This window comes from Furipterus horrens, unplaced genomic scaffold (genome assembly GCF_987537825.1).
Source record: "Furipterus horrens unplaced genomic scaffold, mFurHor1.1.pri manual_scaffold_4, whole genome shotgun sequence".
Taxonomy (NCBI): Eukaryota; Metazoa; Chordata; class Mammalia; order Chiroptera; family Furipteridae; genus Furipterus; species Furipterus horrens.
Window position 1 is genome coordinate 197734759 of NW_028327174.1, and position 23513 is coordinate 197758271.

Here is a 23513-nt window from a genome sequence, read left to right on the forward strand (position 1 = left end):
TTTATGTTATTTTTGTAACTCACCTCTAAATCTTAAATTATTTTCAAATAATGTGGTGTAGCTCTTCATTTATGTAAGTCCTCTCTAGTGTTGCTCATCAGTCTTTTTTAGTTTTCAGTGTACAAGACATGCAGATACTTGGCCAAATTTATTCTTAAGCATTTCATATTTTTGATGCTATTATAAATGGTATTCAATTTTACTCCTTTCTGGCTAGTCTGTATGCCCTTTTATTTATTTTTCTTGCCCTGTGGCACTGACTGGAACATCTAGTACACAGTTATGTTAAACTGGGGAAAGCAGACGTCTTCGCCTTGTTCCAGATCTCAGGGGAAAAGCACTCAATGTAAGTGTAGGAAGTACCCTTCCAGAGAGTTTTTATCGTACATGGATGTTGAATTTTATCAAATGCTTTATCTCTATCTGTTGGGATAATCATTTTGCTTTTACTTTTTAGTCTTTTAATATGAAATATGCTGATTGATATTTGATGTTGAACCAAACTTGGATCTCTGAGATAAACCCCACATGGACATAATACATGGCCTTTTAATTTATTGTTAGATTTGATTTGCTACGGTTTTGCTAAGACATGTTATGATACATTCATGAGAAATATTGATTGATTTGTGGTTTTCTTATAACGTCTTTGTCTGGTTTTGATATTAGGTTAATGCTGGTCTCATATAATAAGCTGGGAAGTGTTCCTTCCTCATTTGTTTTCTGGAATATTTAATATAGAATTGTTATTACTTTTCTTTAAATGTTAGTAAAATTTGCTAGTGAAGCTATCTGGGCCTGGACATGGGTAAATTTTTAACAACAGTTCAAGTTTTTAAATAGATACAGTACTATTCAAGTTATATATTCTTGAATGAGCATTGGTAATTTGTGTCTGTCAAGGAATTTGTCCATTTAAGTTTTCTGATGCCTGGGCATAAAATTGTTTATAAATTTTCTTGTCTTTTTAATATCTCTAAGAACTGTAGGATATTCTCTTATTCATTCCTAATAATGATCATTGGTGTTGTTTCTCTTTTTTCCTCCTCAGGCTGCCCAGACTTTTATCAATTTTATTGATCTTGTCAAAGGACCAGCATTTTATTTTATTTTATTTATAAATTTTATGTTTTCTGTTACATTGCTTTCTCTGCTTACTTTGGGTTTAATGTTCTAGTTTTTTTAAGGTGGGAGTTTGGGTTATTGATTTGAGAACTCTATTCATTTCTAATATAATCATTTTAATACTATGAATTTTCCTCTAAACTCTGCTTTAGCTGCATCCCTGAAGTTTTGTTATTTTGTATTTAATATTAATTCCATTTACAATATATTTAATTTCCCCTTTGAGTTCTTCTTTCATTCATGGATTACTTAGATGTGTGTTGTCTCAATTCCATGTGTTTGGGGATTTTCTAGATATATTTCTGTTATTAACATCTTATTTAATTCCATGTCATCAGAGAACAAACTCAGTTTTATGGCCTAGAATAGGAGTCAGCAAACTTTTTCTGTAAAGGTCCAGATAGTTAATATTTTAAGCTTTGTGGGCCACATGTGGTCTCTGTTGCATATTTATTTATTTTTTCACCCTTAAAAACATAAAAACCATTTGTAACTCACAGGCTGAGTGTACACAAACAGGCTACAGGTTGCACTTGGCCTGTGGGATGTAGTTTATAGACCCAGCCTGGCCTGTTATCTGTCTTGGTAAATGTTCTACAGGCACCTGAAAAGAATGGATTTTCTGCTGTTGCAGCTGGAAAATTTAGGGGCATTATTAAAACAGTTCTCCTTAACCTCTCCTTTTTCTAAGGCTCTAATTACATGTACATTAGGCCAATTACTATTTTCCCACAGCAAACGTAGCTAGAAAAACACGTGGAAGGAAATAATAGAAAATGAGAAGTCAAAAGGAAGAGGGAGAGTTGTTCATTGAGAACTGATTCTTTGTAAGAAGCATAATAGATAAACTTTTTGGCAAATATGGTAGTAAAAAATATATAAGCAGAATTTAGATTAAGGAAAGTAAGAATACAAGGAGTTTGGAAAATTATAAGAGAATCTGATGAATAGCTCCTATATGCAGACTTATGTGACTAAAATTGAAAATCCCGATGAGTTAGATCATTGTTACTGCTATTTAAGAATTCCAAAAACAAACCTGTATCAAAGGAAGACATTGGAAAAGTCATTAGAGAGTTATTTCTAGCAAAAATACTAGGCCCAAATTGTTTTAATGTGGCATTCCCTAAAATTGTCAAAGAGCTGGTAATTCCCACATTTTGTAAACTATGTTAAAGCTTTGAAAAAGATGGGAAGCTTCCAAGTTTGTATAAAGAAAAGCTAATTAAAAAAAAAAAAAAAGTTCCTTATGTCAAACAACCTCATTGAATTCTTTTATTTGTTCCTAATTCCAACTCTCTCCTCACCCCTGCCCATGCACAGTTTCTGGGCTATTCCATGACCCTTTGGATCATGGCTTAGGCTGACAAGTTTGTACGGTTTACGTGATAGGAAACTCTGTGATTGCAGATCCCACTGTGTTTGTGGAGAGGGCTGGATGAGAGGGCAGGAGCTTAAGAAGGGATCGATCTGTTGACGAAGCAAATACCCAGTAACTGTTCTCCATTCTCCTTTGTTATAGCCAATGGAACGACATGTCCCCGGTGCCCCTCCCCAACTCCAGCCCAACCTCGGAAACAGTCTAAAAGTTCAGGTTTCTCACCAAAGTCATTGCTTTATTTACTACTGAATGTTCAGCAACTAGCCCCCAGGAGGTGTTTATCAAACAGATGGACTTCACTGGAACCTAAGACTTATTTTGATTTGCGCCTCCCTACCTTCTAGCCCTCATCGTATCCCCTTGAACTCTCTATGGTCCCAAATGTGCTGTCCCATTCCTGCCTCTGTGCTTTTGTGGGCGCACACCATTCCGCTCCCTGTGGAATGATGTTCTAGCTCTTTGCCTTTCGGTAGTGCGTTTACTTTCCTCTGTTGAGCTCTTACGGCTCCTGAACTATTGTTGTCAGCCTGTGCATATCTCTGCCTGTGTCGCAAAGCCCCCTGGAGGTTGTGGAACAGCGACTTTCATAGAGATGCACCTCCAGGACCCAGCACCTTGCCTGGGTGCGCATACACACGTCGCCTGGCAGGCAAAGAACGTTTATTCAATTGAATGAGCAGGCTCCTTTCTGTTTTGCCTTGCCACGTCTGGGATATTGGATGCTAACACCCAGCTAACTTATGTTTGTGTTAAACATGAATTGAAATGCAATTACCGCTGGCAGTGTGGTTTGGGAGCTGAGTAATAGAGTCAACAGGAAGGGGGCCTTAGTCACAAGTGCCAGTTCATCTCCTTTGCTTTCTAGCTCCTGTCATTGAGCATGACTCATGAGCTCACAAGTTCAACTTGTCTCCTCTTAAATCCCATCATTTTAACTCTTCCTGTCCTCCTTGTCTTGCTGGGTCTCTTTGAGGGCCCCTTTGTTAGAAGCAGCCGGAAGCCTAGAGCCCTGCCTTGGGGTCTGAGTTGCTTGGCTCAGCTCCAGCAGGAACCTGTACACCGCTCCAGGCAGGCGGTCTTGGCGGAGAGCTTGGGCAGAGGTGGGGCCCGCAGCGTGGGCTGGGGGAGCCTGGGCCCGTGCACAGAACCATGTCCTTCCTCCAAGCTGGGGGAGCCAGGAAGGGTCGCTGGATTTTCTGCTAATCCCAGGATCATGGGTTTTTACTACCTTCTTAACCATATGCTGAGAGGCTATGGTAAGGCAAAACAGTGCCATTTATCAAAGATGTTACCTTCTTATCTTAGACCTGGTTTGTTTTCATAGTCTTACTGGATTGCATTCAGAAATTGTGGTTTGTAATTGGGCCTGCCTCAAGGTCAGGTGATTTGGTTTTATAGAAAAGCTTGCTTGTTCTTAAGAAGGCACTTAAATGTCTTGGAGTGTCAAAGTGGGGTCTCCAGAGTCTTTCAGACCTGTTCCATTGCTTGTTAGCATTCTGCCATCCCCCTGTGTCAACCGGCAGGCTCCTGCACGCAGCCCATGCTCCTGAATTCGGAGGAGATTTCCTTCAACTTCAGAGGGGGAGCGGAAGAAGCGGGAGTCGCTCCTGCGTTAGCAGGTCCCGTGCTAGGCACCGGGAATCGTGACCGTCCGATGTAGTCCCTGCCTGCTCATAACGTACAGACCCAGACAAGAGGGAGGAAGTGAGAAAAGAGGTGGCAGAGGGTGGAGCCCCTTTGGGTGGCTCTCCTCCTTCCCAGTATTAATCCCCCAGGTGCGTTCTCATTTCCACTTCCTGCTTCCTCCTTCTTGCTAGTAAATCCCATTCATTCTGTACTCATTCTCTACCCGCCTCCACACAGACCTGCCGCTGTCCCCTCTGTTCCTAGAAGCACGCTGCCCCCACACCTTCCTGCCCTGGGGCGCTTGCTCCTGCCTTCTCCTTTGCGGTGTTTCCTCTCCCCTCTTCCTTCCTGTCCGGCTCAGTGGTTTTCTCGAATCCGTATTCTTCGCGACCTCATCTCAGCTCTGGGTGCTGGTAACCAGCTTCTTCCTTAATACGTTTGTTTCTGAATACAGGACTGGCACATGCTCTTGTAGACAATTTTGAAGATATAGAAAAGCACAAGAAAGAAAGTAAAAGTGACTTAACCTTACTGCTAGAAGGGAAAATGCGGATAACATTTTGACATACACATACCCTTTAGTTTTGGTTGTATGTGTGCGTGTGCGTTCTAGCAATAATGGGGTTCTTTTGCATGTGCTGGTTCATAACTGGCTGAGTTACATGGTATTTTCTTACTGTGTTTATTGCAGTAATTTCTTAGGTCATCAGATATTCTTCTGTAGCCCTTCTTTCTTAAATGGGATTTCACCTGTCTTCTTTCTTGTTATTTTCTTTTATCCCCGTTTACAGTGGTCTCTCCCCCCACACTGAGCACACCCCTGGGACCTGTCCCAGCCTTTCACTGGGCTCCCTCCTCCAGTCCAGGTCCCAGCCACACAGGAGGGGAGCTGCCACCGTCCCCCAGATGGCTTGTGCTCAGGCCTCTGCCCTTCACCAGCCCACGTGTCCACCTGCCTGGTAGACAAGCCCACATAGCATGGCTGTCGTACGCAAATATTCCAGAACTCAACTGTCTTCTGTTTCCTTACCACTTCTATTCCACCCTCAACCCGCAGCGGCCCCAGAACTGGTCCTTTTAGACCAAGGCCAGAATCATCCCGCGGCGCCTCCGCCCATTCCCCCCTCCCCCCCCACCACCGGCAGGCGCTTTCACGATTTTGCCTCTGCTTCGTGTTTGCGTCATCCTTTTCTGTCTCTGCCACCAGCCCAGCTCAGTCCTCACCATTCTTGTCCCGCATCACCTCTTCCAAGAGACCGCAGTCCTCTCCTCTCAGCTCCAGGGTTTCTCCGTTAACATCACTTAGAATTCCTCCTCCTGCTCCGGGCCCTGCAGAGGTGACCCCTCTCCCACAAGGGCGAGTCCTAGCTCCCGCGCCTGCCACGCTCTGCCCACCTCTGCCACCTGGCTCTTCTCTCCCCCAGCTCTGGCCACAGCCCAGCCGGCCCTCTCTTCTCACAGTGCTCTCTCTGACAGTGCTCTCTCTGATCCTGCCTGTCAGGGGGCATGCCTGCCCCCTTCCTCAGCCCCCTGCCTGCCCTCCCCTAATCCCTTCTCGCACCCTGACGTGCTTTCTTCTTCTTGTTCACTCCTTATAGTACTAACATCATTCCACCTTGCTCTTCCAGTAACACTGGGTATCCATGCTGCGTCTCGTCTGTCTGTCCTGTGCTAGCTGCTCTATACACAGTATGTACTTCACACAGCGACCCCGTGGAATTACCTTTATTATCTTATTTTACAACTAAAATGAAGCCTCGGGGAGCTGGGGGGCTCTTCTTAAAGTCACACAACAGGTGTGGATGAGCTGAGACGAAACCTCGGTCTCCCGCCACTGCATTGCACCCTCACCAAGATTCACCGTGTTTGCTGGCCTTCCGGAGGGAGGGCCCACGTCACTCACGTGTGTATACGCTGAAGTGCATGGTGCCAGTGCCTTACATGTCAGCAGTGCTTAGCAAATATTTGCTGAAAGAAAAGTAAAGACCTGCAGCTGAAGAGGCGAACTGCACCCCAGTGATGACAGCACATGCAGGGCGCGGCCTCGCTTAAGGCCAGGCCAGCCTGCCCACCCGGGTGTGGGAGGGAAGCGGTGCTTTTGCTAGAATGCCAACACCAATATTTACCGTCTATCAAGTGGTTACTGCGTGCCAGGTGCTGCTGGGCAGAGCACTTTATTTGCATGGCCTCTTTTCGTTATTACTGCAACCGTATGAGATAGAACCTGTCGTCCCCATTTACAGAGGCAGAGGCTGAGGCTCAGAGAGGTAGAGGAACTCAGCCAAGGCCACACAGCTCTTAGTGGCGAAGCCAGGATTTAAATTCATATCTTCCCAATACCAAAGCGCATGTTTTAACCTGCTGCATTCTCCTGCTTCCCTGGCCCAGGAGAGTAGGTCCTGGGTGCTATGAGGCACAGGTTGTTATCAGAGTCCAGCCAGAAAAGGACTTTGGAACACTGCCCCGTGGTTAGCAGACAGAGAGGCCGTCTGCAGGAACTGGCCTCACGCACCAGCCTCTCTTTTCCTTCTCTGCTCATCAGGTGCATCTTCCCTAGTGAAGTTCTGTCTTACACCCAGGATCTGTGGTCGAGAGGATCAGTGAACGCTGCCTGCCTTGTCAAATTTAATTTAAAATATCTTCACAACATTTTAAAATTGTAAAAGCTCATTGCCAAAAACCCAAGTCATATAGAATTATATAAACTAAAAAGTGAAAATATAACCTTTAATTTTCTCTGACCCTACACAGTTTGGAGCTATCCTCCTAGACTTGGTTTTTCTTTTTCCAAAAAACTTGTATTTACGTGTAATTAAGTATGGAATACAAAAATCTTCTTATTTTAGAAAGTCAAATAATACAGCCAAAGCTCACATTCCTTTGGACGACACCCCCCGTCTCTAGGAGCTGCTGTCAGCAGTTTGCTTTTGGCCTGCCGTTTCCTCTGCGTCTGCATATAGAAACGACTTACAGAGAAGTCACGTCAGTGAGAGCACGCAGCAGGCTCTTGCTTATCTTTACTGAAGGATGCACAGTACCTAGATCTTTCTCGATGAGTGTATCCGGTCTGCTATGTTCTCATCCCCTGCCACGGGCTCTGCGGTGGGCCGGCCGCGCTCTGCGGGCCCTCGCCTGCTGCCCGGCTTCCAGCTCTGTTCCAGTTTGTCACTAAACAAAGCCTTAGCGTTTGGGCCAGATTCAGCAAATAAAAATAGGAAAATCTGAACATTTCTTAAATTTGAAAAAGCATTCATTGTTTATCTGAAATTCTCATTTAACTGGGGGATCCTGCATTGTCTCTGGCAACTCTCCTCCTTGTACACATCCGCAGGTATTTGAAAGCCCCGCTCTTTCTTTCTTCCTTTCTTTTTAGGTTTCTACTATGAATTTTTTAAAAATTAAAGCTTGTGTTACCAAAGAGTCGCATGCTTTTGTCCATATTAGAGAAGGTTTGATGTGAGAAGCTGAAGGAGAGAGTACATCTCTGGCTGATGCCATCGGGGAGGCTGTGCGGGTCAGGTCCTTTCAGCAGGGGCTAAGTGACCGGAAGCTTCCGGGTAGTGAGGTCTGAGAGGGAGCAGAAGCAAAGCCAGGGAGGCAGGAAAGCCTGGCAGGTATAGGAAAGATAAGCTTGGGGGGGGGGGGCTAGAGGGCCAGCTGGGTGGTGTGGTGCCGCAGAGGCGGGAGAGGGGTGGCCGGTCCTGTCCCTGTGCTCCGCCAGGGCTGAGGGAGCGGCAGCAGCCTCAGGGACAGAGGTGCCCGTGCATTTCTTTTGCTAAAAGGTATTAGACATTTCAGCCGAAGCTCTGTGGCCTACTCGAGCTCTCCATTTAGGATACAAAATGATACAATGCACAGGAAATCAGAACAAAAAAAAAAAACAGCCTCGAGTTCTTCAGCTTGGCACCGGATAAGTCGAATGGCTCTTTTCACTGGATAGTTCTGAGAAAGCATTTTGGGCAGACCTCCCGTTAGGGATGAAAGGGTGGCAGCTCAGGCTCCTGCCTCCTTGCTGTGTCCACACGGCTCTGATTAAGCATTTCAGCGGCTCCACGGTCGGCCACCGTCTGACCCGGGCCAAGTGTACGTTTCCACAGTGCACGATCTAACACGTCCAGGGCCTTTGAACTTCATTCCTATGCATAACGTCAGCCAGATATTTCCTTTGGAATGTCTGCGGAGTTTCCTGGCCCCTTTGATTGCTTTCTGTCTGCCAAATACATCTTTCAGTTGTGGGCGGCCTCTCTCAAAACACCAGGGTGTGAACAGGTTGATGAATCTGGTGGTTAGCCGTGGTGTCTTTTGAGAGCTCCCCTTTGGGCGAAGAACGCTGGAGTCTGACATGGAGGAGCCTCCGACAGTTCCAGGGGTTAACCCCGCCGCTCCTGTCCAGGCGGCTCAGTGGGACAGCTGATTTACAAAGTGTCCTCAAGCAGACCTTTATTTTTCACCCCATCAAATGGAGTCTTTTACGTGGTTGTTTTTCTTATTATAAAATTTCTATAGAGTCAAAAGTTGCACACTTCCAGTTATAAAATAATTAGGTCATGGAGATGTAATATACAGCATTGTACGCAACCTGTTATTTCTTTGTGTGTGACCTGCTATTTCTCTCTAGAAGTGTTAATGGTGGTTTTTTTTTAAATCCCCAATTTGGTGGATTCTCTGTTGTTTTGCTTCGGGGTAGGGCTTTTTGGTTTAGTGGGATAGAACATTTAGGACTCCTTTAATATGGAGGCTCAATTCTCTTCCATTTAAAAAACAATTTCTCTTTATGGAAATTTCATTAGTTGAATGTTGTATTGATCCTATAATTTATTTCTTCTTTGTATTTTACTTTCTGGGAAAACTCCTCAATTTTCTCTTCCACTATTTTATTTTTCAATTTTTCAGTTTTACCTATGACTCTTCAATTTCTAGGCTCTTTATATTCTTAAATTGCTCCTTTTAAGAACCTTTTCACAGTACTGCGTTCAGCTTTGTGGCCGCCATATGTTCCCGCATCCCTCAGAGGATGTTAATTACAGACCACGCCGTTTGCTCCTTCCCTTCCATTGTTTCCTCGTGTTACCTGTGCCACCTCACTTTCCCTAAGTGCCTGGTGATTCTTCGCTGTCAGTTTATGTTTAAGAGCGAGGTGCTAGCTCCTGGTGTTGGAGCTCTGTGGGTGGGGGTGGGGGCGGGACACCGGGGATGCCGCAGGGACGAGCTTCTGTGACAGGAGCCCCGCAGAGTCTGCGCGTGGTGGTCTACTCGCTGGCACTCTTCAGTTTCTCCAGGGACGGATCCTTCATTATCCAGCGCGTCGGGGGTACCTGCCTGCCGCGGTGAGCCTGGTGGTGGCAGGGGAGGGGACCCACCGCTCAGTGTGCATTGTTAACCCCTTGTTTTCACGCTGGAGTCTTACTTCCTCCTCACCTTCCTCCTCACCCACCAGGTTGTGTTTGGGAGTCCTGAGTCTTACTGGATTCATTTCTGTAGAAAATACATCCAAAATGAGGGTAGGGATCTGGGAGTTTAATAACCACTTTGTTTACAGACCTGTTTCAGCCCCAAACTGACACCCGCCACCTCCACGCCCTCCCCCTTCGTCCCCACTGGGGTCTGGTGGCTCCAGGCGCTGGGGCTCTGCGCGGTCCCGTCAGACCCTTACATGTCACCCCCCCGACTCTGCTCCATCCGTTCCTTCCACTTTCCACACCTGCAGACATTGGCTGGCATCTTTCTTGGGTTGTACTCCTCTCTCACTCTTTATTTTACCAGGTTCATACCTTCTCCACTTGATTGTCCTTTCAACAGAGAAGAGAGAGAAACCCATGTGTTCAACCTGCTCCTCCTCAGAGAGGGGCAGCTCCTATACCAGGCAGGTGCTAGAACGAGATAGAGGGAGATGTGAGTGTGAGTGTGTGTGTAAGAGGAGTGTGTGCATGTGAGTGCGCATATGTGTATGAGTCTGTGTGAATGTGTGTGTCTCTGTGTGAGTGTGTCTTTGTGTGTGCCTGTGTCTCTGTGCAAATGTGTGTTTATGACTATCTCTGGGTGTGTCTGTGAGTGTCTATGTGTGTCTGTGTGTGAGTGTGTCTGTGAGTGAGTGTGTGTGTGCGTCTGTGTTGTGGGTGTGTCTTTGAGTATCTGTGTGAGTGTGAGTGTGTCTGTGTGTGGGTGAAGCCCTGTAACGGACACTATGGAGACACTGCAGTCAGCGGCATCATTGATCATACCCTCGTTATTTGGGGAACAAGGCAGGGCACCAACAAGGTGACCAAAAAGACAAGTGGCCTGATGGTTGAAATGTGTAAGTGACAGAGAGTAAATGCTGGAAATTCCATTTTTTTAAATTCTTCCCTTACTTGAGTAGCCGAGAGGGTCTGTGGGTTTTCACACTTTGCTTCTGATTGACATGTTCAGTCATTCCTTCGACAAACCTTGACTGCACCCCTCTGTATCGGGCACCCCGCCTAGAGCGGAGGATAAGTGGCCGTCAGAGCAGCATCGTCCTCACGGTAGCAGGGACCGGTAAACGTCAGTCGCACAGCGATGGGGCGGGAACCCCAGAGGACCGCAGGGTGGAGCTGAGCTCTGATGTGACAATTCAGGACTTTTAGGATCCCGATGTGGCGTGGCAACACTTTCATTATTTGGTTCGATGGATGTCCTTGTTTTTAGTTTGGACACGTTAGCACTGGCTTTGTGGGTGCCGCCTGTGAGCACAGAGGCAGGTACTTTGCACGCTCGTGGGCTCCTCTCACACCTCGGTGCTCAGGAGGAGTCCCCCTTCCCCGCAGACACACACAGACTTCCCGTCTCAGGAGTCGGAGCCTGGCTGCCACGTTCACAGGGTCGGAGTTTAGACGTGAACTTTTGCTGGGACGCCCCATGCAGATGCCTGCTGTACCCATGATTTATCTGGTAGGTCGTCAGCTCATCTTAGCTCATCTAACTTGGGATGGGAAGAAGTTAGGGTAGTGAGCGCCTTTACGTGACTGGGTTGGGAAGATGTCTTGGTACATTGGATTGCTGCCGGGAAGGCAAGGCTGGGGATGCCCAGCCTTGTGACACCGAGGCCACTTCCCTAGTGCTCCCAGGGAGACACTGGGGCCTTCTCACTCTGGGTCCTGCTCACGGAGCCGTGGCCCCTGCATGGATCCGGCTCACGTAGCCCAGGCTTCAGGTGCCTTTGCATTCTGCCCTGACCCTCTCACACACACATAACCTCCTTCACTCCTCTCTCGCTTTCTCTCCTCCTCCCTCTTTCCCTTCTCTCCCTTCCATCCTTGCCTTTCCTTGGCTGGGGTTGGAGGGCACCACACAGTTTTACTCCACTGCAGACGAGTTGTGGACTCGGGACAAGGCTGGACCTTTGGTTTGGTTGTCCGTATATCGTGTTCCTCAGCTCGGGCCGGAGATGGTAACTCCCAGGAGGGAGAAGGGGCCTGGGAGGGAGGGCGGGATAGCCTGCTGCCCTCAACAGGCCTGCACTGGCCTCTTCGTCATGCCAAGCAGTCTTCTCACTCAGAAGAAGAAGAGTCCTAGCAGTGGTGTGAGACGGGAATCATCACTTTCAACTTCTGGAAACAATAGTCTTGATGCGGGTGCACACTGCCCTCTGTGGAATTCCCAAGTGTGCGGGAGAGCCCGCTGGCCCCCCTCCCTTTCTGGTGGAGGGCTGCCTTCTGCGGTCCCACCTGTGGGTCCACGCACTTCGAGTGTCTGCGCTTACTTGTTTTAATGAATCAAAAATAATGCATTTATTATAGAGGAACCAAATCGGTTTCCTTATTTCTTTGTTCCTATACATTTTTTTATTTTCACGTTTTAGTGGTTCTGAAATTGGGATGCACCTTAAAGTAGATTTGTACATTTTGATAGGATGCTATTTCTTTTTTTCCTAAAGAGGTGTTTATTAAATCCACGGGTGATTCCCAAATGACTGCATCCTAGAATTGAGGGAATACAGTAAAAGTAGAGTTTGGGAACGAAAAATCTTTTAAAACATGGGACCCAAGGGAGAAAACAAACGAAAGGGACCCTTGCTGGGGGGGTGGAGTTGGGGCCACCGCCCGCAAGAAACTTTATACATGACTGTTATGGAAAGCAGTGCTGACGAGGCCTAACCCTGTCCCATCATGTGTCTTTCCATGGGGGTGACATACTTGGTACTAATGGCTCCTAAAATTATCCCCACGCTGTTCCTCTTTCAGATTTCAGGTCAAACATATTTGCATATTTAGCACAAGGACCTTTCTATTCCCTTTGTAGCAGTTGCTGATTTGCAATGGCTGGGTTGGGGGAAAAAAAGCATTTTTCTTTTGCCTCATGCGTGGCCTGTGGGCTTCTCTGAGGCAGCCTCAGAGAAGCTGGCCGTGGAGGGCTCGGGGAATGTCCTGGTGAGACACACCGCCAGCCCCGGGTGTGTGACGGAGGCCGCTGGCTGCTCTGTGAGCAGGTTTGCAGATGGGCCGGCTCGGGCAGTTTCTTGGGTGAGGAACGGAGATGCTTCCAGCAGTTCGTTAGCAGAACGGGGAGGCGGTCAGATCAAGGACTGCATCCCAAAGTCTGCACCTCACAGGGGCAAGCAGGGAGACTCCAGGTGCGCCCTGAATGGGACACGGCTCCCTGAGCCTTCCTGGGCCCCCCTCGGGGTGCCAGCCACGGTGCTGGAGGCTGGTGAGCCCGCGGGCGAGGTGCCGGGACTGCTGCCATGTCAGGCTCGCCATGTCAGGCGAGCAGACCGGGCCCCGACAGCCCACTCCGAGAGCCGCCCAGAAGAACCGGCAGGGGCGCTGTCTTATCCGGCCTCTCTGTCCCCTCCCATCTCATCGTGGACTCTTCCCCACAGCCGTGGGCCTCCACAGTAAGCCCCCGCCCACCGTTCAGTACACAGGTCCCCGTACACAGGTTCAAGGCTGGCTTCATCCTTGAGCTCTTCTCAGAGGAAAATGTCTGCATCTGTACACGAGAAAATGGCTTCCTAGGGAAACGATAAACCAGGAACTGGATCTTCCTTGCTTTTCTGTGGTGCTACAGTTTCTGACCTTGAGTACCCCTCACAGAGCTTGTACCAAGAAGACACAGTTAGGAGCAAATGTTCCTGACACCTGCCCCGGGTCCCCAGTAGACTCACGTTGTCGGAAGCGCCCTGGCGGCCCCAGGGTCCTGGAGCAGGGGCCCAGGTCAGTCTCCCCCCAAGCGGTGCCCCTCTCAGGTGGCATTTCACACCCCTTTGGACTGTTCCCGCCTCCCTGCCGTCCCCCAAGTTAGTGGTAACGAGCAACGTAATGTGCTGACTTCTCCAGTCCCTCCTTGGTCCATTACAACAAAAGTTGCTCTTTTCTCATTAGGACCGTTTTTGTCAGGGTGTCTTTAATCAAGGGCTTCCCTGGGGACAATATTTTTAGAAGTTGTATTTTTCACACTCCCCCTTTTCCCCTCTTGGAAAGTCTCTTCCCGGGGCCTGGTGAAATGAACTAATGAGCTGCCTTGAGATTTCGGCCGGCGCTAATTGGCACGGGTACGGAGAGGCCCTCGCCCGGGCCTGCAGCGGCACCCTGCCTCACCCGCGGTCCCTCTCTGTCTCTCCGGTGTAGGTCGCGCAGACGGCAGATGGCGTGGACGCTGACCTCTGGAAAGACGGCCTATTTAAGTCCAAGGTTACCAGATACCTGTGTTTCACAAGATCATTTTCCAAAGAAAATGTAAGTCCAGTAGTGCTTTTCCTTTTGGCGAGTGAGCACGAGCCACCTACCTGCCGGTCTGAAACGTCCACGCGTTTTTGTTGTGGTTTCCCTTCAGCGCCGTATTAATTGATCTGTGGTTTCAGGGAACCGGGTAGAATCGGCGGCTAGTGCTGGGCTTCATTTATTAACAGCGTTGTCAACCCTGTACCCAAGTGCACCGTGAATTCCATTCAAATGTGTTCTTGGAAGGAAACTGGGAAATTTCTCTCACAGCTCTGGTCTGCCCGCCTTCCCTCCAAGTAACAAGTCACAGGTAGGGTGGCCAGGAGGACTTCCCAGTGAAGCTGGGGTGAAAGCTGGCCCAGATGGAGACGTAGCTAGAAAGGTGCTGCCTGGCTCCCCATCTCCACAGACACAGCCCCGTTTCCAAAGGGACTCTCTCTCTGACTCTCTCTGACATAGGACATGTCAGTGTTTCTGCAGGTAGGTATCCACCAGATGCAGGTTTCTTTTAATATGCTGCTTTTCATACTTGGGCCCGTAAGTTAGGACATTTTTTAAGATACCTACTAAAGCCTTTTCAATAGTGTTCCAATGGGCATCTTAAAAAAATGGGAAATAGCTTTCTTGAATATCTGCTTTGCGTGGGACCTGCCCTAGTCACCTTGCACATGTACCTCTTCCGTCCCGGGACAGTTTCCTGAAGTATTAGCTCCGTTCCTGACATCAGAGAGCGTTGGGGCTTCTCCAAGGGCAGCTCTTGTTCCCAGCCCCAAACAGGGAGCAGTAAGATTTTCATTTTCAGTGATGTCGTTTTATTTTGGGCCGGGATGTTACTGTCTCTTTCTAATGCCAAGTTCTTTTGAAATATTTCTGTTAGTTTAGTCGTGTAAATTTTATTTTGACACTAATATATGTTCATGGTTTAAAAATTTTTTTAAAACAATAACTTTAAACACGTTCATTCAGTAGTGTGAAAGGGAAAAGAAATGGCCTTTCTACCCATTACACACCCCCGTAGCCCCGTGGTCCTGTCACGGGGTCCTCGCCTGTCCCTTCTGTGTTTTCTGCATGTAGACGAGTCACACGGTTCCCTGGCTGTCACTCTCTTCCACCTGCCATTCCTTATGTCTTTAGCTTTTGTCCCTTCTCTTCTGCCCGCTTTGTGAGTCCTCCACGAGGACCAGGGTGGCGCTGGGCTGTGCTGAGAGCTGTCGGATGGGGACCAGAGAGGGGGAGAAGACTCTGTCCCTTCTGAAGCCGTGCAGGAAACAGGCACCGTTTGTTTTCAGAAAAGGATTGAATGGGTCCTGTAGTGAGATCCAAAGGGATCCATTTCAAGGGGTGGCAGGGGCCCGCTTGCCAGGCCAGGAGCAGACAGGAATGAGGCGTATTCTAATCTATCACAGCCAGTCTGTGCTGGCCTGGCTGTCAGAGCGAAGACTTTGCATGGCGTAATTTTTTACGGCTGTAAAGGAGGGACGTGGGATCTCAAGACTGGACAGATTCTTAATTAGGCGACTTGAGACTCCCAATGTAGGAGTTTGGGGAGGCTCCTTTGGAACCTAAATTTCTTTCTCCCAATAATGCTATTAATATGGAAACCTGGCTTTGGAGTGACATTGCTTCCTGGGGAAGGATCGAGATTAATTGCACTTCTCATGCCCTGTACTTTCTGCATTACCTGTAATAATAATGTACATAGATTAGGTAGGGAGGATATTAAACAGAAGGATTTATGAACATTTGAATATTAAGTTGGTTATCTGCGGCTACCTTAAATGCAAGGTTGTCAACAATAATTACAGTATACTAGCAAATACTGGCTACCAGAGGCAATATAAATGCCCTGAGTCAGTGCATATTGGGCTTTTGGCATGAATCATTTGCTCAACAAGGATTGGGAATGCGTCCTTCATATTTATGAGGAGGAAATGAAAGGGAGCACGGGATGGGGGAGGGGAGAGGAACACGCAAAATTAATGGTGTCGCAGACCTACTGTATTAAACCCCGAACGGCGCAGCCCAGTGTGCGGAGGGACCGCCCTCAGACCGCGGGAAGCTCCAGCGGTGCAGCCTCCCATTTTGTATGCATGCGAGGGTTTTTGTGATGCTTTTTAAAAAATGGCCACCCCACCGAAGTTCCGGTTTTATGATCAGGAACGCTGCAGAGCGTAGGGGGTGAGGTCACGCTAAGTGGCCTGCAGTTGACTTGTGTAAAACCCAACTTGTCAGGCAGAAGACATTTGAGAAGGATATTGATGAGCGCCCATTCGTCTGCGGGGCAGGAAGACATACCCAGGTGTGAATTTCTCATCGCAGAAAGCAGCGATGACATGAAGACGCAACGGCCGTGAAAAAAAAAAATCATGATCGATGATTGAGGCGATTCTGGAAGCCGCTGATGCCTGCGAGTCAGGCCCACGGTTCAAACCCTGCCCACACGGTCAGAGGTCCCCGCCGCGCCCGTGAGGGTCCACGCCCCACCTGCTGCTCTGCTCTGTGCGCTGGTTTCCGGGCCCAGCCCCCTGACATGCACTCACAGAAAGTGGGGGCAAGCAGAGGGTTCTGCGAGAGAAAAACGGTTTTGTGACAGCAGGACCACCAAAGCAGCAGCCACACATTGCACATCGGCCTGAGTTACATTGTGAAGAATTTACTGCATTTGCGTGCTTTCGGTTTATCATGTATTTATTCAATATACTTTTAATGTTTTTATTGACATAGCTTAGATTTGTCATCCCAGCAAATCCAGTCTGATTTCTGACTGTGAGCAGCCCACCCAGTTGAAAAATGTACCAAAAAACATTAACTTATTCAGCAAACAACGACTGAGCACAGACTGTGTGCAGAGAACTGCGCTAGGCTTGGGCTTACAGTAGCGACGGGTGGTTTTGGTCCTTATGGTTCTTTTTTTTCCCCCTTATTACCATTTAGTCCCTTAAGTCCTCGTGGTCCTTAAACTCTAGTGGGGAGACAGATGTCAAATAACCTCACAAACGTGCCATCATAAATTGATTTGAAGGAAAATGGACAGCGCCAGGAGAGAGCGGAGTGGAGAGTTTGGATGATAAGAACTCCCTGATAGGCCTTCAGAGAGAGCGTTAGTTGACACTGGGCGGGGGGCAGGGGCCTGGCCGCCTGTGCGCAGAGACGGAGGCACGAGCCCTCCTCTGCATGAGACGGAAACAAGACCTGAACAGTCCGCGCCGAGGCCAGAGTGATGGGCTGGCCACCTGGGCCCTCGTCCGAACGCAGAACAAGGAGACGCACAGCAAGCTCTTGCGGGGCTTCAGGGGCTGCGGGGCTTCTGGGAAACGAGCGTGCAGGAGGCACTGCGAGGACCCTAGCAGGAGAGATTTGGGACCAGAAGCCGTAAGTCTCTCCTTAACTGGCTCTAACTAGAGAAGGGGGAAGTAAGCTGCAAATTACTCTGAAGATTTTAATGAAATCTCCGGGGTGACCCCATATATTTAAGTTGTAGGACAGAAACCTCGAGAGCTCGTTTCCAGCCCGAAATGAGGGCTGAGGGTGCCGGCGCGTTCGCAGAGGATTCTCCCTTGCAGCTGCAGGAGGCTGCGTGCCGTCTTCGGAAGATATTTTTGCACTGGTTATGGGAACTGCGCACTGTGGACCCCATATACCACCACTAAATAGAAACTTTAAGAGGCCCTGGTGCATGTCATCGTAGAAGATGTGTAACAGAGGCGGCAGGGCTTTTCGCTCTGTATTTTATGATTCCTGGGACTTTACAGAACGTATCCAGCAACCGGAATGTGTGTGGATATGCAGACCATTTAGGGGTGTGATTGGTTCCCTGTTTGGTTTAGATGTAGCTCTCTCCCCCATGACTGACCCGGGGATTTGCTTTCTGAAACTTCTGGGCCTGAGAGCTGAGGCATCGGGCCGAGTGCCGGCCTGGTCCTGGGACATGGGCTCAGCTGCCCTCCGCTGGGTTTTGTCTCACGCGTCCCCTGGCCTGCTCATTCACCCAGCCAAGGCCACGTCTAAGTGGGTGGCTTTGGAGTTCTGCAGATGAAACCACTTCCCAGGGGCCACAAGTCCCCGTGTAACTGCTGGGGAACACGAAGTGCCACCTACTCTGATTAACCTGCTGTCATAAAGCTAGCTACGAGTCGTTGCGTTACATACGCATCTCGAAGCCAAAATGACAAACCCACCACAGGCATGTTCTTCAGACTAATAGTCTGTATCTCTTTTCTTTCTTCCCAAGAGTCATTTAGGGAACGTGTTAGTGGATATGAAGCTCATTGACATCAAGGACACTCTGCCTGTGGGCTTCATCCCAATTCAGGAGACGGTGGACACACGTGAGTCACCCTTTAGTACCACTCATCACAATGAGAGTTTCCTTCCTCCAGGTGTATTTTTAGATTTTTTTATGTGCACTTTTCTTTGGAAACATTATAGGAGTCCTCACTGCGTGCCCATGAATAAACCTTGCAGCTTTTGACACCTGTCTGACTTGGTTCTCCAAGGAGTCTGTAGTGTTCTGGTTAGCGCCATGTAAGTGAGCAATATGTGCTTTTCTCCCAAAATGGGACTCCCTGCCGGGTCGGTCACTCAGGAGTGGATGGAGACACTGGTGGTAGTTGGTCCTTAGTGCATTCTATGTTGCTGAAGCCAAGTTTGGCACAAACTCAGAAGCAAAAGGGAATACATGTGCCATAAGGCTCATAAGAAAGGCCAGAACCAGAAAGACTGCAGTTAGCGTCCACAGGACTCGACCTGACCCTAAACAGAACCGAGCAGAGGAGAGGCGCTGACAGGTCGGAACCTTCTTCAGGGTTCTCTCCTGCACACCAGTGATTAAATGATGCTGGCAAACCTCTGCGCATTTGAGCCTCCTCGTGTTGATGTGAGAGCACTTGTTTCGTTTTTAATTACTCTCACCAGCTAACTTTAGGGTGCACACCCAGTGAAGCAGTAAATAAAAACAAACAGTCTCCTTTCTTTACGACACACGATTTCCTTAGGAAGTTCTGTCTTATTCTGTGTCATCCATACCTGATTTTTCCAGAGTTAGCCCCATTTTGGACCCACTATCTTTGCTGTTTTCTTTTTTGTTTGTTTTTTTCTAGTACTTCATGTAGACCAGACTTTTCATATCTGTATAGATCCTACGTAGCTCTTATTTTAGTGAAGCAAGGGGATTCCACTGCATAGCATATTTTCATTTTTAAAAATAATCTCCTTACTTTTGGACACTTTGCTTTTACTTGTTATATGCATTAGCTAATAATTACAATAGCTCATATTTAATATGTATTTACTCTATGCTAACCCCTGTGATAAATGCTTTACATAAGTGATATCATCGAATCTTCAGAAGACCCCCTACTTGGAAATGGGTATCACTGAACCCATTTCACATATGCAATAGATGAGGCGCAGCAACTGCTCAGGCATTAAAGAGTTTATCCAAGGCCATGCACATAGAGGTGGGGGAGTAGCTGGAACACACACACACACACACACACGTGCGTGCGCACGCGCGCGCACACACACACACACACACACACACCTGACACCAGCCACACTTTTAACCAATGCCACTCTGTAAAAGCATGTGTTTAAGCACCTTTTACAGAAAGTTTTTATATATTTAAATATCAGGGGTTTTCGATAACAGCTTTATTGGATATAATTCACATACCATACAATTTACCCACTTAAAGTATGCAAATTAAAGGTTTTTAGTATATTCGCAGAGGTTTGCAACCATTACCATGATCAATTTTAGAACATTTCATTCCCCCCCACCCCCAAAAACCCCTGCCCACTAACAGTCACTCTCCATTTCTCTCCAATCCCCTGCCAGCCCTGGGCAGTCAGTCACCAGTCCCCTTTGTATGTAGATTTGCCTGTTCAGGACATTTCACTAAATAGAATCATGCACTACGTGGTCTTTCATGTCCGGCTTCTTTTACTTAGCGTATGTTTTCAAGGTTCATCCGTGTCACAGCATGCGTCGGTACTTCATTCCTTTTTATTGCCAAATAATATGCCATTTATATGAATATGCTGCATTTTGTGTATCCAGCTGATGGATATTTGGGTTGTTTTTACTTTGGGCTGTTACGAATAATGCTGCTCTGAACATTCATGTACAAGGTTTTATGCAGACATATGTTTTCATTGCTCCTCAGTATATACCTAGGCATGGGATTGCTGGATCCTATTCTAACTCTATATTTAACTTTTTGAGGAACTGCCAAACTGTTTTTCAAAGGAGCAGCACCAGTTTATATTCTCAGCAGCGGTGCGCTTGGGTTCCAGTTTCTTCACACCCTCGCCAACACATGTGTTGTCTTTCTTTTTGATTCCAGTCATCTCGGTGGGTATGAAGGGGTCTCTCATTGTGGTTTTGATTTGTGTTTCCTGGGAGCTAATGATGTTGGACATCTTTTCAGGTGCTCGATGGCCATTTGTGTGTCTTCCCTGGAGAAATCTCTCTTCTGGTCCTTTGCCATTTTAAATTGGGTTGTCTTTGTTTTATTGAGTTATAAGACTATTTTAATGTACAGTTAGCCCGTGGACACAGGCTTGGACTGTGCGGGTCAGTTACAGGCAGTTTTTTTCCAATAAATATTGTAGCTATATTTTCTCTTTACACATCACATACAAACTATGTGTTCATTGACAGTCAATGTTATTGGCAAAGTTTCCAGTCAACAGCAGGCTATTAGTAGGTATGTTTTGGGGGGAGTCCAAAGTTTTACCTGGATTTTTGACTGTGGGAGCAGGTTGGTGCCCCTAATTTCCGTATTTTTCAGGAGTTAACTGTATTCTAGATGTAAGTACTTTATCAGTTATATGATTTGCAGTATTTTCCCCCATTGAGGGGGTTTTCATTTCACTTTCTTGGTGTCTGCTGAGTTTTTTAATTTAATTTTGATGGAGTCCATTTATCTATTTTTTTCCTTTTTTGCTTATGTTTTTGGTGACATACCACTGCCTAATCCTATCTGTGTTTTCTTCTAAGAGATTTACAGTTTTAGCTCTTACATTTATGTCTTTAATCCATCTTGAGTTAATTTTTGTGAATGGGGTGAGGTAAGGGTCCACCTTTATCCTTTTGCACGTGAATAGCCAGCTGAGTAACCATTCTTTCCGCACTGACTTGCCTCAGCATCCTTGTTGAAAATCAGCTGACCATAAATGGGAGAGTTTGTTTCTAGACTTTGAGTTCCTGTCCATTGATCTGTAGGTCTTTCCTTCTGCCAGTCTTGGCTACTGTAGCTTTGTAGCAGGTTTTGAAACTAGTCCTCCAATTTTTCAAGATGATTTGGCCATTCTGGGTCCCTTGAATTTTCATATAAATTTCAGGATTTGTCAATTTCTACAAAGAGGCCAGCTGGGATTTTGATAGGCATGATGTTGAATCTGTAGGTCAGTTGGGTACGTATAGATTTTGAATGACTTCCTTGTGATAGGTTTCCAAGTACTTGAGGCTCCTGGGTCCTGGGTCACCTGTGGTCTGCTGCCAGCCTTCCTCTGCAACGTGGTCCTCACCTGCCAGCACCTGTACTTGACCCAGATGGAGCTGCTGGCTCACGCGCTCATGCTCCTCTCTTTTCTGACTACACGTTTGCCTTGTTTTTCTCCCTGCCTGAAACGCCCTTTCCCACAACTCCAGATGTCCACACCTATCCCCTTCAGGGGTGATCCTGAGCCCTCGCACCTGCATCAGGCAGTCTCTGATCCCCAGAGGCCAGTTTGAAGCAAGCTCGCCCTCCATCGAGCTAAGATCGATGGGTGCCTAGCGGGCACTGCAGGCTTTGGGTGCAAAGGTGACTAAGATACTGGCCCTTTCCCCAAGGACCGTAGTCTAGGGGGTGACCCAGACCCGGAAACAAGGAACTGCATTACAGCACAGCCATCGCGCCGGCACGGCTCTCGTTTCTTGCAGGGAGGGAGGGAAGGAAGCACGCGCTGGGGACAGTGGCGGAAAGCCAGAGGGAACGATGGATGCTGCATGTGAAGCCCCAGCTTTACCTCCATTAGGACAGAGGGCAGCCTGGCGTGGTGGAGAACGTGGGCTCAGGAGTCACACGCTGCGTCTGGCTCCGCACTGGCAGCTATAGGACTTCACCCGCCTGGACCTCGGTTTCCTCATCTGGAAAATGGGGAGAATACTGTCTACCTCATAATAATGTTTGTAGCTTGCATTTTAGCCACTGATATGTTTTCTTCATGTCTTTGGTACTTACCTCTTCCTTTGAGGGCCAGATCCGTGTTTAATTCATCCTTGAATCACCCCAGGTACCCTTCATACACAGTACCTTGCTCAGAGGATGGGCTCAATAAAGATAAGCTTTATTACTCTCTGTTGCCAAATTAACTTCCAGCAGAAATGCCAGTTCACAGTGCCACTAATGATGCAGGCTTGTGCCTGTTTTCCACAGATGTACCAGCGTAGGTTTAAAATTTTTTATTTAGTTTGGCTAGCCTAATTTTATTTAATTTCCACCTCGTTATTTATTAGCAAGACTGACTGTTTCACAGTCTTCGCTTGCTTCTTCCAGAAACACCACTGCTGATCCTTAAATGGCTTGTCCGCTTGAGAACCCAAGTTGCCTGTAGACTTGTGTTAATTTCCCCCTGTCCTCCATGTTTGTCTTAGTTTTAAAGTATGCATTGGCGTCCGTCTTTGACAGCTCCTTGACTTCTAACGTCTTTATATGACTACACTGTAGAGCCACAAGGGCCTTCCCATTCTGCATTTTCCTCTCGGTGAACCAGTCAAGCCTGGGCCGCAGTCGAGCTGCCGTGGGGGGACCTGTGTAGTGAGGGGGGCGGGCAGCCTCTCCCCGTGACTGGGGCTCGCGGGTTGCTGTGCCGTGGACTTTCAGTGGCTGTCCTGGCATCTCCAACAGGCGTCTTATCACACAAGGAGGGTGGGTTGAGGGTGGCCTCTTCCTTTTGTGTCATATGGTCATTTCCTGGGGCCTTTTACCTAGGGGACCGGTGAGCCCACGCTGACCACATCAACCTCTGGTCCACTCTTTGCAACTGAGCGCCCGTAAGGCCCCGGTTTTACAAAGTCAGCCAGAAAAGATGAGGCCTCTGTAATTAATTTAAAATATAGTTTGTTGCAATCCATACAGTACTTAGAAACTGGAAGACTGTTTGTTTTAGTCCAGCTCTCTGTCCCCTCTCTGTGTTCATTAGCATGACTGAACACATTTCTATTGATTCTGTGTAATATGTTTACTTAAAATCAGGCCTATTTAAGCATGTGCGATTAGCGGCTCCATTGCCGCAGAGGGAGGAATGGAGCAAAGAGCAGCCAGCAAAAGCGAGTAAAATACCTGCATTTTTGTGTCCTCTGAGGACAGGTCTTACCTTCTTCACATTTTCAAAGGCCTGATCTTATCAGCTAATAGTTTTCCAAGGTGCAGGGCTGCTCTGAAGGTTTTTCCCCCAGGATACCATCCCTGCCTTATTGGGGGCAATGCTGGGAGTCTGGATTTAGGACATTATTACCATAGCTCATAAATCTGATCTAGCCCTCAGTTTCATCTCCAAGGAAGAGAACCCACAAAGTTTCTGAGTTTCCACCTGGCTCTTTTCTAAACAGTCCCCCCAACCACAAGAAAACCTCGCCGATTCTGGTCTCCCCTTGGTAAAATCAAGACCAGCCACAGGCCTGCGCTTCCCTCCTCATTCTGCTCCCTGAT

General features: G+C 47.6%; 1 protein-coding gene across 2 annotated transcripts in view; it reads left to right on the top strand.

Moving 5' to 3' along the window:
* The window catches only part of MVB12B (multivesicular body subunit 12B), a 155552-nt gene that overhangs the window by 31022 nt on the left and 101017 nt on the right, over positions 1-23513 (top strand). For both annotated transcript variants that reach the window (XM_090274733.1, XM_090274735.1), the window contains exons 3-4: positions 13720-13827; positions 18044-18140. In XM_090274733.1, coding sequence (XP_090130859.1) covers positions 13720-13827; positions 18044-18140 — 205 coding nt within the window. The remainder of the gene's footprint in view (positions 1-13719; positions 13828-18043; positions 18141-23513) is intronic.